This window comes from Maylandia zebra, linkage group LG23, assembly GCF_041146795.1.
Source record: "Maylandia zebra isolate NMK-2024a linkage group LG23, Mzebra_GT3a, whole genome shotgun sequence".
NCBI lineage: Eukaryota > Metazoa > Chordata > Actinopteri > Cichliformes > Cichlidae > Maylandia > Maylandia zebra.
Genome location: NC_135188.1, coordinates 33,304,383 through 33,320,944, shown reverse-complemented (window position 1 = coordinate 33,320,944; position 16,562 = coordinate 33,304,383). Strand labels below are relative to the sequence as shown.

General features: G+C 41.8%; 1 protein-coding gene across 6 annotated transcripts; it reads right to left on the bottom strand.

Moving 5' to 3' along the window:
- Nucleotides 1-266: 266 nt before the first annotated feature.
- dzip1 (DAZ interacting zinc finger protein 1) lies at nucleotides 267-15,798 on the bottom strand. Of its 6 annotated transcripts, none has more exons than XM_076880114.1 (20): nucleotides 15,695-15,798; nucleotides 15,207-15,313; nucleotides 14,505-14,652; nucleotides 13,707-14,309; nucleotides 11,769-11,853; nucleotides 8,915-9,030; nucleotides 7,926-8,084; nucleotides 7,701-7,832; nucleotides 7,559-7,621; nucleotides 7,327-7,455; nucleotides 7,015-7,063; nucleotides 4,933-4,983; nucleotides 4,700-4,759; nucleotides 4,078-4,253; nucleotides 3,780-3,981; nucleotides 3,275-3,449; nucleotides 1,504-1,862; nucleotides 1,126-1,247; nucleotides 845-1,004; nucleotides 267-718 (listed from the first exon to the last, which is right to left on the bottom strand). In XM_076880114.1, the coding sequence occupies exons 3-20, from the start codon at nucleotides 14,505-14,507 to the stop codon at nucleotides 633-635; spliced, it is 2,730 nt and encodes a 909-aa protein (XP_076736229.1). In that variant the 5' UTR covers nucleotides 14,508-14,652; nucleotides 15,207-15,313; nucleotides 15,695-15,798; the 3' UTR covers nucleotides 267-632. The 6 variants fall into 6 exon arrangements, 5 of the variants coding, with proteins under 5 accessions (XP_076736229.1, XP_012779894.1, XP_004570456.1 ...); XM_012924440.3 differs by having other exon boundaries at nucleotides 14,505-14,581; XR_013095584.1 differs by lacking the exons at nucleotides 14,505-14,652; nucleotides 15,207-15,313; nucleotides 15,695-15,798 and adding an exon at nucleotides 14,389-14,495 and having other exon boundaries at nucleotides 267-509; nucleotides 577-718.
- Between the last annotated feature and the right edge of the window lie 764 nt (nucleotides 15,799-16,562).

Sequence of the window (16,562 nt, the reverse complement as noted above, 5' to 3'; positions counted from 1 at the left end):
CATATTTTGCATATTCTGTATATTTAGCAGTTGAATTAATGCTGAAATGTTGTCACATGAAGTTTTATGTTCAAAATCCACAGAATAGGCATCTCAAAAGATTGTTTCCTGTGACATGTTAAGACTTCCTATTGTACAGCTCATTGTTTTATTTCCTTCATTGGACATATTTCATTGTGTTTATTGACATTAAGAATACTTCCATTAAAGCAAAACTTGGGCAAAAAACTACTTGCTTGAAATCATTTCATAAGAAAAATCTATGATTGCTTGTATAAATATTTTATTTACAAAGTCACATACATTATAAAATGGGATATACAAAATCGTACCCACTCTACATACAGTACCAAAATCAGTATCTCATTTAAAGTTTGGATTGTATATGAGTAAAAAACGAAATAAGAAAAACAGAAGACAATCTATTAAAAGATAAACAGTAGAAAAGACTAAGGCAAGAAGAGAGTTTCGAGGTCTATGGTATTGATTAGATGGCCACCTTTTCTATGTCAACCTCTGAATCCTAGCTACCTTTGTGAAATATTGCTTTCCTCTATTTACAGCTTTTATAATATGGCTTTTTATGATTGATTGTAGTTGCCAGAGGAGGTGGCTGAGGTTTCTTTGTGTGATCAGCTGATGTCCTCAGAGTCACTGATGTCACTCAGGGAGCACAGGCTGCTCTTTAGCGTGCTTCCTGTTCCAGCTTCAGTTAGACCTGAGAGCCACACGACAACACACAGACAGCATGAGACAGAAGCTTCATACTCCAAATGTCAACATGTCCTCCTATGAAGACCACGAGAGGCAGTAAAACATTCATCTGCATTAAAGTGGCACTGACCTGATTTAAGACCCTTCTCTGTGGGGGTTCCCCAGACACTAGTGCTTCGTGATTCCAGGCTTTTCCTCATTGGTCCTGAATCCTGGGCTGGTTTTGACATATCCCGTCGGTCCTCTAAGGAGGAGACCATCCACTCGCTGCTCTCCTCTAGATCTGTGTACTGCCAGCAAGTATATTAGTGTTTCAGCATTATGGATCATTTTTAATTTTGCGATGACAGCTTACATTTTTATTTATGCAGTATCAAATCAAAGCAATCCACTGAGATCACATCATCTTACACTGAGTTCCTGAACCTCATCCGCCCTCTCTGGTAAGACGCTAACGCCACCTGGTGGTTTCTTGACTGCTCTCTCAGCAAACTGCTTCTCCATTTTTCTCGCCAGGTCACTGATTTTGTTTTCTGTAAAAAAGACATAACACACAATTTACACTTTAAGGCATTGTAACAATTCCTTGGAATCTTACATAACAAGCAAACTATGATAGCATAAACCACATCCTGTGAATGGTCTTTGATTAACAACCACTGATCAAAATCCAGATAGTACCATTCACAGGGAGTTGAGGAATGGCTATAACCACAGCACTAAGGGTGAACATGTATGCTGTATAACGTCATTTTACACAGATCCTTCAAAACATCAAACCTAACTAACCTTTCCCGTAGTTTTTCTTCTCCACATTGCCGTTCTGGTCTTTGTAATTCTGGAGGTCAGTCTCCTGCTGCTCGCTGACTTCTGACCAATCATCTTCCTCTTCATCGCTCTTTAGTTTTGTGACCGCAGTCTTGGTTACACCACCCACTTTGGAGTACTGAATGTTGGAGATAGGCGACTGCCTGAAAATAGCCTGCCTGTCCTGGACAGGACTGGCTTTGTCAGCTCTAGTTTGGATTTGGGTTGCTTGGTTAAATCTGGGTTGTGGTGATTTCCCCTGCTGGTGTTTTAGGGGCTGTTCCTCATCCTCTTCTGTGACATCATCCTCAGATTCCTCCTCTGAACTGAAGGGAGGAGTCCTTAAGAATGACACAAATAACAGTTTTTGCTGCACACAACTAAGTTGACAGTGATCAGAACAATGTTGCATTTAGTTTCTGTTTCAAATAACCGAGAAGTCAAAGTGTTAACTTTTTAAGTGTAAGAACTTCATTGATAATAAAGCCAGGGGTCTTAAACTTAAATGAGCTGTGGGCCAATGCTGGCACTGTCACTTCATTGGAGGGCCACTTTAGTGTTCAAGTATTTCCTGGAAAATGATTACAAAATTGTTGATGTGTCACACTGCACTTGGAAGCACTTTCCTTACAAAAAATACCCCGGTCAGAGATGTGTTCCTTGCTGGGGGTGTTGGATGATCAGACCACATCAGCTGTGATATACAAGCCCCACCCCATCCGAATAAAGTGAACATCCTACACACTTTCACTGTTTGCATGTGTATCCAGCACTGAGTCTGATACAGGTTTACCTGCCACATCCTGACAGTACAACACCTGTTTTGTGCCCAATCGTTTCAAAAATGTTATTACAAAAAAAATCAAGAAAGAAAAAAAAAGAAAAAAATGGGAATTTCCAGAAACAACCAAATGGAACTGAAATAGAACATTTGTATTTTCCAAAGTGTTGGTCGTGATACTAAACTATTATTATGATTCTACACAGAGAAGAAAAGGAGACAGAAAATACTGAAGTAAGGTTACAAAAGACCTCAGCACCTGTGTGTCACAGCCTGTACTGACCCAGCCCAGCTGCTTCATGTGTGCTAGCATAGCATACTAGCCTTACAGCGAACGGATAGCACTCTATACTAAAGTCCAACCTACCCATTAGCTGGCTGCAGGCACTGGGGCTTAACAGCACACTGTTACCATGAAAACCATGACACACACAAACACACAACTCTGATTATGGCGACCTCTACCTTTTTGTTGCGGATGTCTTGCTGCTATGGTAACCATCTGCTATTTTATCACGTTAACATTCCTACTGGAGGTGCGAATGCAAACAGAAAAGAGAAGCAGAACTCAGCAAAGCTCACTACATATAGTCGTATTCTAAACAAATATTAAAAATATAAAATTCCCTGCAGCCTTGCTTTAGCACGGGTTCATTTATGCCTATAACCATGTTCACAACCAAGCACTGAGACATACTTAAATATACATCACTTTGATTTTTTTCAGTAAATGGCAAAAGTTTTGAACCTTAACTGTGCTCCACTGAACTGATGATGAACAGACCGGTGATATAAGTAACAGCGTGCTATATTTAAATGGTTCAAAACTGTGTGAGTTTTTTTTTCAATGGCTCATCAAAGATGACTTTAGAACATTTATCACAGCTATGATTAAACCATGTAAATACTGAGTGGACATTTATGGACAAACTATTCTTTTACAAAGACTGATAAATTAACTTGTTGTCATACTTGGTAGCAAAGCTCTTTAAGGCTGTCTTGGAGTTGGGTGTAGAGGTCTTGAATTGGGCGGTGGCCTTGGTCCTTGGTGCTGGCTGAGGGGTCTTAGGCTGTCTGATTGCAGAAGCAGACGCCCCCTGGCTGGCTCTGGAGGGCAGGCTGCTGGAGCGAGGGCGGATCTGCAACACTGAATGAAGAGAAAAACGAGTCAAGTAAACACAATTAGCAGCTCAGTCACTGACAGTGTGTCAGAACTTAAATCAGCTTATGTGGCAGCAAACAAGCTATAACAGATTACACCTACCTTATGGAAAGCACATGCAGTCATTGTCAAATAAAATAAAATTCAACTTTACCCACATGCGATGAAAAATTCTGATTGTAAAAGGAGCAGCAAATCTAACAGTAGCTCAAACAGCAATATAATTGACAAAAGCACAGTGTATTATTTCTTGTTGGTTAAGAAGATGATCTCATGCACTAAGAGGCTTTTGGATGATTAAGAACTGGAAAGCACCTTGAACAGGGTGTCTGGATCTAGGCTGAGAGTATGCAGCAGGATTGCTGGTGCTTTGAGCACCCAGCTTCTGCTCCACAATGCTCTTTATCTCTTCCCGGTGGTTCCAGTAGCCAGACATCGACTTTGCAACACTCTCCCGCTTTGAATCCAGCTTGGACAGAATCGCAGTGAGCTCCTTGTTCTTTAGACCGCTCTGATCCTTTTAAAAGAGGTAGAGGGAATAACATTAGCATTACAGATTAGCATAAGGGTACATATTCTTCCTTGTATTGCTCATTAGGAATATGCAACATACAGGCTTGACCCCCAAGTTCTCCAGCTTCTTGATCAGAGCCTGTTCAAGCTCTGCTTGTATCTCTCTCTTTATGTTGGAGTTCCTTTTCAAAACGCTTGTGTTCACCCTTGGCTTCTTCTCTGGAGCCGGCTCAGGCGTCTTCTCCACCACCTTTCTGTCTGACTGGCTGCTCGAGTCTGTAAAGGACATCTCAGTCAGTCAGTCGAGCTGTTCAGGACATTCATGGTCCAATTACAGACAGCAAACGGGAAATAAAAGAATACAATGAGCATGCATTTGGCAGTTTTCACAGGAAGCTCCAAACCACAGGTGGAGTTGGGTAGATGTGACTGCAGAGGAGGAGAATGTCTCTAAGTTTATTTGTCAACAACAAGGCAACAAGATGATGAATGGACATGATGATGACAGCATCACAGAATATACACAGGCCAAGAGTTGGCTTTCCAAAATGCTTTAGTGTACTAAGGTCATCTTAACGTCCTTTGTGTCAGTACAGAATAAGATGATCTTAGTCCAAATGCACTCATTGAAAACGGTCACTCAGAGGAGACTGATTTATCCATGCAGCAGCAGCATGCAATCAGCTGGATCTGCTGGTTTTAATGTCTTTAGTGTATTTTACCTTTCTCCTCTTCTGACACCTCCTGAATAGGATCCAGCTTAAGAACAGAGACTGGCTCCTCTAATTGGACAGCATGAGGTCCAGGTAAGTCAGAAGGTCAGATAAAATGAATACTGAGTATGAGCAGTAGAAAAACAACACAAAACGCTAAATCTTTTGTGCACAAAAGCACATGCACAGCCTCACTGGGAGTGACAAATGTTGCTTCTGGTGGCACGCTTCTATTAACTTACCGACTACAATTCTTCTTTGTTTAGGTTCCAAAGCCGGAGGACTGACAGTGACTGAAAAACAGAAACAAAGATGAAAAGTGTGGCATTAAGATCAGAAATGTTATTTCCTTGTTATAGCATTACAGTATAAACTATATATAGACTATATGCTCAGAGTTATACCACTGCTTCCACTATATCAATGTAATTTCATATGTGATACAAACTTTTCCAGATACCATCATGCAGATGAGATGCATAAATAACTACTTTAGCTTTTGGTGTTTCAGAGTAATATATATGAAAGTTTGATTTTAAAGACCGCTTCATTTCTGCTCATGGTGGTTCTGTGCTGGACAGGTCCTCTGTACAACTGACAAGATGAAGTGATGATTGAGTGTTACTCAAGGCTGATGCGTTTTTACCACAGACAGATTAACTTGTGCCACAATGTCTGGAAGAATAAATCCAAATTGAAATTGTCTGACAGAAAATGAATGCAAACAAACCACAGAAAAGTGTCATCATTTCTGTAAGAGCAGCACAGTTGGCATATTAGGACACAATGACTCCTTATAGCCCTTTGTCTGTTTTTTCTAACACAGCATAAGAGTTGATTATTTATTATTTTGGACGTGTAGTTTAATTTATTGCTGGTTTATTTACTTATTTTTTTTGTGATGCCAGTAAAATGATTTATAATCTACATACTGCTGACCAAAAGGTGACTTACTGTAAACCTATATAAAGGCCTAGCACCAATGTTCCCTAATTTTTCATGTGTCTGAGAAAACACACAAGCTCCCTGAGCGGTCCCTTGGACCACTGTGAGCAACAACAGACGTGTGCACTGTGGTCACGCCGGCATCGAATCCATCCAAGTTACATGGTTTATTAAAATAATCAAATTACAGCATTTACATTTATGTTAGACTACTTTTAATTAACTGCTTTAGCCCACTTACAATGAAAATTTAAAAAAATCTTGTTCATGACCTGTGTAGTATGTTAACACTATTGGAAGTAAAAATAACTTGAACTCCAATTTTGAAAACACAACTTTCTTTCTTTTTTTAATTTTTATAAAGCTCTGACTTGTATTATGAGTCTATGGTCTGGGAGAGAGTCCTGTAACTGTTTGTCTGCAAATTACAGTATACAGTGGCTTACAAAAGTATTTGGTCCCCTTGAACTTTCCCACATTTTGTCACATCTCAAAACACCGCCGTCACTCCTAAAACTTCCCCCTTCCTAAACAACTAAATGCCATGTTGCCATATCATTTTTTGATTGGTTGACATGGTACATTTTTCCACCAATAGGAAAGGGTGGGGGGTTTTTTTTGGTTTTGCTTTTGCTCACAGGCGGAGAGCGCTTTCCTTATAAAACACAGTTTTTACCGTTTCTTCCCGCAGTAAATATAAACAACGATAGTATTCAGGAAAAAAACCCAAACATTGCAGATATTTTTATCATAACTCTGGTTTTACATGGCCTATCAACACAATTTAAAAACTGGTATAAAGTCCACACTTTTTCCATCAATTGTTCCATCTGTCCTGCTCACATCTCCAGTGGTTGTACACGTTGTCATTAACGTGGCTTCACTCCACATCACCCACGCCGCTTTGCTAGCTAAAACACCGGTGTCGGCACATAAGGACGCTGCCATAGCCTGTCAACAACGTTGATTAGCTGCGTATATACGAATGTGAATCGCATTATTGGCTGGAGCAGCCAGTCACTGACTGACTCACACTGCAAAACAGAATGAATTGTTAACGTATTTATTTTAATTTCAATTCAGGTCAGATTTTTGTTTTGTTTTTTGTGCGCAATGCAGATTTTCTGTGCACAGAGACTGTGCCAGCCGTGCGCGATTACGCACGCGCACAGCTTAGAACCCTAGCACCACTCTAAATACAGGCATCTATTACTGAATAGACAATTCTATGCTTCAAACACAGGTGGCTGTTCCAGCAAAAACAGATGTGATGTAGAAAGGCAGTGGAGTGGTTGCACATCGCTAATGCAAGCACACACAAGCTACAGGAGAATGCCACCTACAGCTGTGACTGTGGTATTATTAAAAGGAATCCATACCTGGTACTTCAGCTACTTTTGTAGGTGGATTTGAGGAAATGGTCTTTATCTGGGGAAGAAAACAAATGTCACTTACTAGATCACATGATCCAGTATCTTCAAGGATTTCTTGGTTTATAATCTAAAAACTGAACTACTCCAGGAAAAGCACAAGTAGCTTCCAGCCAAATGTACACTATCGCATGTCAATACAAGCCCATGTAGCAAATACAGGATATCCTTAACAAGCACCGGACCCGCGCCTTACTTCCTCGATACAATATAATTGTGCAGTGAGGCGATTACTGTGCCACTGTGATTGTGTGAGCTAACCTGCTCCCTCTGAGCCTTGATGGTTTGCTCCTTTTCCTGCAGCCTCTTCCTCATCTCCTGCTGCTGCCTCTGGCTTTGCTCCTGGTACTCTGATAAAGACGACTGCATTTTGCTCAGCTCATTCAGCAGCTGGAAGACAACGGGAAGAGGATGAATTTTCCGGCTGGTTCATTTCAAAAGAAGCTTGTTTAATACTGCATATGCTTTAATCAGGATGAACATTAAAGCATACCTGATTCTTTTCAGACTCGTGTTGAACCTTCATTTCTTGCAGTCTGGATTCCCACTTCTTATCCTATAAGAGTCATTTTTAGCAATTTAAGTGGCATTAAAAATAAAATCGCTTTGGGGTTTGCAACAATCTCAGGACTGACCTGTTTCTTCAGCTGGTGTTCCAGCTTTTGGATGGCTTGGATCTCTTTGTACATGTCCACATCTCTCTCTGGCTGTGAGTGCACAGGGCTGGCTGACCTTTCATGCTTGGCTGTCTGATTCTGATTTACTTCCTATGAATGGAAACAGATAAGAAAGATTATAGGAATGATTAAGACACCCTGAAGATCAAATCAGTGGTATACAAAAAAATACTGATTTCATACATTGAGAGCCTGAATATTTCGGTTGTAAAGAAATTCCATCTCTCTGCGCATGCCGTCCCTGCTGTCTTCTATCTTTCTGTCCATGCGCGCCATCTCCTCGGCCTTAAAACGGTCCAATTCTCTCAACAGGTCTTTGTGCATCGATTGTTGTTCTTTTTCCTAGAATCACAACCGTTAACATGAGCTTCATTAGTGACCACGAAGCTCTCAAAAAAAAGCTTTCGCACTGTGATCCATATCTTACAATAAAATAGCAGCATTTTGTGATGACAGTGTTACAAAGTGAGATTAGTGGATAAGCTAGGAATATAGACAGTATGGAAAATTGCCGTTTTAAAAAAAGAGCTATTTCTAAAGTGATTCTGACTTGAATTTATTTTCTGGCAATGCAGTAATACAGTGTAACAGGGGTATTGGGATCAGTAGTGTCATCATTTCAGTTGTTGTTGTTGATTAGGAAGAAAAAGGATGTCATGTGCTTTTCTGGACCACAGGAGGGCCACAGTGCTACAAGCTAATCCAAAAGTCTATTATCTATTATTATAGGATATAGTGTACAATCTAAAGCACCTTGAGTCGACTGTTGTTGTGATTTGGCGCTATATAAATAAAATTGAATTGAATTGAAGTCAAGCTCCATCATGCTGTAAGATTGTGTCAGTGCCCCAGAAAAGTGTTACCTTCACTTTAGCCAAGGCACCATTGATGCTAAAAAGTACACTGAGATCTTAAAACATCATGTAAAGGCTTCAAGACACTTTTTTCCATGAGTATCTCACAAAGCTGAGAACCCTTTTGGCATAACAACATTGCACATCTTACACCTGTAAGAAGAACCTTTTTCTTCTTTTTATTAAGAGTTTTCCAAATAGTAAATATTGTATTATTTTATTGTAACCCAGGCCAAAGATAATTTACAAATCACAGCTTTCAGTTTTATTTGATTAATGTTTTCTGATTAAAGTTCAGATGTTGCTTTGTGATCCTACCTGAGCTATTTTGGCTTCTAACACCTGCTGTTGCTGAACAATCTGTTCCTTCAGACTGCTGATCTCCAGTTTGAGACTATTAATCTCAGATTTCTGCTCACTGTGGGAGTTCAGCTCTGAAAAGACAAGTGACAGTGACATCCAGTGGCTTGTAAAAGTATTCGGCCCCCTTGAACTTTCCCACATTTTGTCACATTACTTCCACAAACATGAATCAATGTTATTGGAATTCCACTTGAAAGACCAATACAAAGTGGTGTACACGTGAGAAGTGGAACGAAAATCATACATGATTCCAAAAATTTTTTACAAATAAATAACTGCAAAGTGGGGTGTGCGTAATTATTCAGCCCCCTTTGGTCTGAGTGCAGTCAGTTGCCCATAGACATTGCCTGATGAGTGCTAATGACTAAATAGAGTGCACCTGTGTGTAATCTAATGTCAGTACAAATACAGCTGCTCTGTGACGGCCTCAGAGGTTGTCTAAGAGAATATTGGGAGCAACAACACCTTGAAGTCCAAAGAACACACCAGACAGGTCAGGGATAAAGTTATTGAGAAATTTAAAGCAGGCTTAGGCTACAAAAAGATTTCCCAAGCCTTGAACATCCCACGGAGCACTGTTCAAGCGATCATTCAGAAATGGAAGGAGTATGGCACAACTGTAAACCTACCAAGAAAAGGCCGTCCACCTAAACTCACAGGCCGAACAAGGCTGATCAGAAATGCAGCCAAGAGGCCCATGGTGACTCTGGACGAGCTGCAGAGATCTACAGCTCAGGTGGGGGAATCTGTCCATAGGACAACTATTAGTCGTGCACTGCACAAAGTTGGCCTTTATGGAAGAGTGGCAAGAAGAAAGCCACTGTTAACAGAAAACCATTAAAAAGTCCTGTTTGCAGTTTGACACAAGCCATGTGGGGGACACAGCAAACATGTGGAAGAAGGTGCTCTGGTCAGATGAGACCAAAATGCAAAACGCTATGTGTGGCGGAAAACTAACACTGCACATCACTCTGAACACACCATCCCCACTGTCACATATGGTGGTGGCAGCATCATGCTCCGCTTCTCTTCAGCAGGGACAGGGAAGCTGGTCAGAGTTGATGGGAAGATGGATGGAGCCAAATACAGGGCAGTAATGGAAGAAAACCTCTTGGAGTCTGCAAAAGACTTGAGACTGGGGCGGAGGTTCACCTTCCAGCAGGACAACGACCCTAAACATAAAGCCAGGCCAACAATGGAACGGTTCAAAACAAAATATATCCATGTGTTAGAATGGCCCAGTCAGGAGGACTCAGGGCTGTGTGTCGGACAGGGTCGTCTGCAGTACGGGGGCCCCACAGGGAACGGTTCTGGCTCCGTTCCTCTTCACCATCTACACTGCAGACTTCTCCCACAATTCCACCCAGTGCTTCCTGCAGAAGTTCTCTGATGACTCTGCAATAGTCGGCCTCATCACTGATGGGGACGACAAGGAGTACAGAGGTCTGACCCAAGACTTTGTGGACTGGTGCCAGCTGAACTACCTCCAGATCAACGCCAGTAAAACCAAGGAACTGGTGGTAGACTTCCGCAGGCACAAGCATTCTCCACTGCAACCACTGAACATCCAAGGTATGGACATTGAGGCTGTGGACAGCTACAGGTACCTTGGTGTTCATCTGAACAATAGACTGGACTGGACTCATAACTCAGACGCCCTCTACAGGAAAGGGCAGAGCAGGCTGTACCTGCTGCGGAGACTCAGGTCGTTTGGAGTGGAGGGCCCACTCCTGAAGACCTTCTATGACTCTGTTGTGGCTTCTGCTATCTTTTATGGCGTGGTCTGCTGGGGCGGCAGCATCTCTGCTGGGGACAGGAAGAGACTGAACAGGGTGATCCGAAGGGCCAGCTCTGTTCTAGGATGCCCTCTGGACCCAGTGGAGGTGGTGAGTGACAGGAGAATGGCGGCTAAGCTGTCATCCCTGATGGACAACATCTCCCACCCCATGCAGCAGACTGTGACAGCACTGAGCAGCTCCTTCAGTGGGAGACTGCGGCACCCACAGTGTGGGACGGAGAGATTTCGCAGGTCTTTCCTCCCCACTGCTGTCAGACTCCATAATAAAGACTTTAACTGATCAAGCACACACATCCATACATATGCAATAATACTAAGTGCAATAATCCTTTCTGTCATCGTTGTATTTTTACTCAGTTGTATATAGTATTTGTATTTGTATTCTATTTTTATCTTATTGTATATTTATTTTATTTTATTCTACTGTATATAGTATTTTATTTTATTCTATTCTGTACAGTTGTGTACTGTATTTATTCTTATTGTATTCTAATTTTTGCCTCATAACTTTTGCACTGTCCACTTCCTGCTGTGACAAAACAAATTTCCCACGTGTGGGACTAATAAAGGTTATCTTATCTTATCTTATCAAAGTCCAGATCTAAATCCAATCGAGAATCTGGCCAAGATCTGAAAACTGCTGTTTACAAACGCTGTCCACCTAATCTGACTGAGCTGGAGCTGTTTTGCAAAGAAGAATGGGCAAAGATTTCAGTCTCTAGATGTGCAAAGCTGGTAGAGACATACCCTAAAAGACTGGCAGCTGTCATTGCAGCAAAAGGTGGTTCTACAAAGTATTGACTCAGGGGGGTGAATAATTATACACACCCCACTTTGCAGTTATTTATTTGTAAAAAATGTTTGGAATCATGTATGATGTGACAAAATGTGGAACAGTCCAAGGGGGCCGAATACTTTTGCAAGCCACTGTAACTGCATGTAAGCATGTTATCAACATGCTTCATATTTTTCCTCCATGTCGTTCTTCAGATCAATCCTAACTTCACTTACTGCTCTCGTACTCATCAGGGTGCCTCCGCTGCATGTGATTCTGCAGAAAGGAGGCATTGAGGAACGATTTCTCACAATGCAGGCACTAAAAGCAAGAAAGAACACAAAAATGCATTAATCAAATTGGCTGCAGAAATAAATCACTACGTAATAACTCAAAATTTATAATAAAAAATCTTTAATATCTCATCATAAACACACCAATGCTACTATTATTTTACCACACTGTGGTGGACAGTGCTCTCTTTTATGCTGCAGTGTATTAAGACTGCATAACACACGCTTACAGGCACCAACAGCTGGAGACCTGACAGCTTTGTAGTCAAGCTGCATATATAGTTGGTGTATTGTAACGTCAATTATCTGCGGACTAATCTGCTCAGTCAAAAAACAGACAGGTGGACTGTCCAATGGGACCCAAGCAGACACTAGCGGACTAAAAGTTTTTTTTGTCTGTCAGTGCAGCCTGACAGACAAAAACACCAAGTGGCTGATGTTGGCAGGAGACTGGACTTACTTAGGACTCTGGAGGAGAGAGAGCACATTGAACAGACACCCTCTCCACAGCCTCCTTGCTGGCAGAGGAACAGCAATCACTTACACCTTCTCTTACTAAGGAAGAGCTTTATGAATCAGCTTTATTTTATCAAGTAATTGCACAATAAAATAAAGAAATGCTAGTTTATAACTTTTTGTTTTTTTCTCCTTAAAGAAGTTACAATAGTAACAAAATAAGGTAGCAGTTAAAGAACTGTATCAGTAAGAATATTATCAGTACCCTTAAAATTTTTAAAAATATCCATCTTTATGTGAGGTGTTTCATTTTGCATAAATTGCAACTGAGGAATCTGTGATAACCGATCTTACAAACTGATACTAATTCCTAAGATTTCACAAATGTAGTGGAGCAAACCACCTGTCTGTGTGTTCATGAATGCAGCATGTGTTTGATTCAGACAGAGCCCAGCAACATAAACATGCTCCAAACAGAAGCATCCTGAGTTTAGGCTCATGTTTCCAAACAGACACATAGCATGAGTGATGATCATGTTTCCCTGCGGCAGACATCGCCACACACCAGCTCACACACACGCTACATTTAACACTGCCTCTGATTGTTCCTGGGACTAAATATTGCTACAGATATGTTGTCAAAACATATGTTAGCAAAAACTCAAATGCAGTCATGTGACTTGGAGGGGCTCATTCAAATTACTGGTTAGGAGTAACTCTGAAAAATTAGGAGTCAAATTAAATTAGTCTTCAAAGACAGCAGTGTGGGTTCATGTTGTAGAAATATGGCACCAAAGTAGCAAAGGTCCTCAAAGGACACATGCACATGGCCTCGCTATCAATAATTGAACCAGCTCTGTTAGCTGAGCTTCTAGCGCACACCTAGCAACCACATGCTCTCATGACACACTATATCTGTTGCCTTGGGAACAGCCTAGCCAGGTCAGAGCTAGTTGTTCACCTGAAGAGGACAGGAAGCTTTTTTTTATTTGTGTGATAAATAACCTACAGGGACAGCATTCACAGACATGCGATGAGATGGCAGATGGGTTTGCTTTCCTTTTAAGATTAAAAAAAAATACACTAATTGCCACTAATTGACACCATCTGCTCAGCAGCTTTAAATCTGATTTTTCCTGCATGAAAACAAAGATTATTAGAACTTGACTGTGGTTAGGACATAACAACTGCTTTCAGAGCTGCGAATTTCCTTGGGCCATGCTAAAAGCTTTCCATTTCTCCCGTGAAACCCTGTTGTGAAATGCACAAAGCCAAAGATGTGAATAGGTTTCAGGAACAATGACAGACTTGGGCCTTCGGAGAGGAAAAAAGAGGGTGGGGGTGGATGTCTGCTGCTACACATATATTAAATTCAAACAGCTCCAATAGCCCTCAAAGAGAAAGCGTTTAGCCTGTCAACGGTACCTTGTGGCTGCTGATGATTCGTGGGGCGAGCAGCGACTGCTGGGTGCGAATAACCTTCTTTCGCTGCTTGAGCTCTGCAGTCAGCGCCTTCACCTTCTCCTCCTGCTTCTTCTGCTGAACCAGCAGCTGCTCACGCTCCCTGGCGGTGGCCGACAGCCTCTCCTCCGCCGCACGCAGATTGAGGGAGAGAAAGTCCTGGCAGTGGAGGAGCCACTCCACCGTGAGCTGAGCAAGGCGCAAGAGCTTCAGCAGAGCTGGGTCCACGGGGGTCTGGCACCGCTGGCATCGCTCCCCCTCCAAGCTGCAGAAGGTCACCATGCTGATGTGCTCCTGAAGGGCATCCACATCCAGCTGGCTCACTACTAAGTCTACATCCACTGCATTGATCCGCCGCCAGTCCACGCTTTCTCTGCGTGGGCGGAACTTGAAAGGGAGAAAGGCGGAGGTGGTGCTGGACGGAGTCATGCCTGGTGCAGATGATGCTGTGTGGCCGTTTACAATGTTCTGGCTGAGAGGAGAATTCAGAAGAGAGGGGATCCCAGCTGACGAGTGGGTCCCCTGGGTGTCACTGGTGTACGGGTAGTAGACTCCCTCGTGAAATGGCTGAAAAAAAGAGGAGAGAAAGGGATGGAGTCACATTAGCATCAAATACAATCACTAGGAGAGAGAAAGAAAGACATACATCAAGAAGCATCTGCTTCAGCGAGGTAACAGCAGAACACAGATTCCACCACTTCCTGCTCAGCCTCCTTCTACCTATGTTGCTGCTGCTGTCCTCACACAGCCAATCGCCCTTACCATCTTCGACTGGTTTTGCCTTTACTCGAAGAAACAGATCAAAGAGCCGTCACTCCTCTCCGGTTCCGCCCCCGTTGCTAAAGCAGCACAAAGCGACAAGCAAGATTAGGCGTCCGCCCCGTTACCTTGGAGACAGCGGCGAGCGTCCCTGGGGAGAAACGTTATCTAAACAGCGACCAACAAAACGTGTCCACACAGTTCACAGTGCGCTGTAACCTGCAGTACATATCAGCTTATTCTGTACAACAAAGTCTCCTCACTCACCTCCATCTAAACGGTGTGAAACAGAATAAAAGGCGAACTAACGTACCTGCGGAGGAGCACGAGGGAGGTTCAGGAAAACGTTTTCCATGCTAACAGCAAATACCGTTAATCTGTCGGCATCACGTCTCTAAACAGTCATTTCAAGTTCGGGCAGGCTTTTGTTTTATTCCCCTGCTTGATCTCAAGTCAAACAACAGCAGGCATGCTTGAGCTTGTCCTTCTTAATACTTCAAGTTACGGTTTAGAAAAAAAGAGAGACCAGAATAGCCGCTAGCTAAAAAAAAAAAAAGAACAACTCTTTGAAATCTCTTCATTCCTGCCTGTCTGGGTAACGGACATTTTTCTTAAGTCAATATTAAACCTTATTACACGTCACTAACACCTGTGAATATTTAATCTTAAGTTTGACATTGGACTACCACATGAAAAATAACTTACCTGGAAGATTGTGATTTTAATTCGTGGCCTTTAAAAAAGTTTATTTTCGACGAGATCCCAGGCGATTTGAGGGTGACGTAGCTGCTGGTCTCCACATTCCTAAATGCCTGCTCCGAAAAGACAACGGTCAAGACAGACGTAATAAATACGACACTTCCTCGTTTGCCTTTAAAATAAAATGCCAATGCAGAAAAGTTTAAGCTAAATTTAAACCTTTTTATTTCATTTTACAGAAACGCAGTAGTACAATGTTCCCAAACATTAGCCATATGCTATATGTTTAACCTCAGCTTTTTTTTCTGACTGAGCCGTCATTTTCTTTTATTTTTATGAATTACATTTTTAATTTTTAGCGATATTCAATTCAGGTTCATGTCTTATTTTACTGCGGAAACTCCAATTCACTGATCCGAGTAGAAACACATCTGTCACTCTGAAAAGTCTATTTCCAGCTTCGATACCAAAGCTTTCCAAGAATTACTACGAACCTGTACTTTGGCGAAGTAAACACATTATTTCCGGTGTTATCCGGCGTGAGTTTGACGCATCTCGCAGTAAGAAGTGGGGGAAGGGAGCAGCTGTTCAATTTGGGGCTGAATAGGGGTGTAGAATCTTCCCACTTCAGCGGAAGGAAATAACTTTAAACACATTTAAAAACACAAAAAGAGAGCACATTAGAAGAAATTGTGAGACACCTGCATATCTACAGGGACGCAAAAGCACCATGTATAGATGCATGTGAAGATTTTGAAAACTTTCCGATCCTCTAACCTACAGCATGCCAGGCTTGCAGAAAGACTCCACCTTGTGGTTGTTTCCTTTTGCCTTTTTTGTTTGCGTCTTTATTACATTATTTCGTCCTTTCTTTTCAGTTCCATAGAAGACGAAGGAACAAAAATAAAAACACACGTTCAAGCGGATTTGAACTTCTCGTGATCGTTGTTTTTTTAACTAGACTTCGTAGATGCGTTAATGTTGTTATTTCTCCATCACATGTGAGGTATTTACAGCTGATGGGTTATACAGCAACATATAACACGGCCCCTGGGTCTTTGACTCAAAGTCTTTTGGTTTTGTGAGTTAATGATTTGTCTTTGTTTTTAAGGGATTTATGTTCTAAACATTTATAGATTTGTGTTATTGGTTTGATAATCCCCCCCCCCCCCCCCCCCCACACACACACCTTTCATTTGCATAGCATTTGTTATGTATAGTTTTGTTAGTTCCCAGTCATCATCTGTCTGGTCTTTCTGTGCCACGTCTCCTCAGTCAATCATGTCTTCATGTTTGTTGACCTTTTTGTCTGTGCCAAGTTTAAATGTCTCTGTGTTAGTCTAAATGTTATTTTGTTTTTGC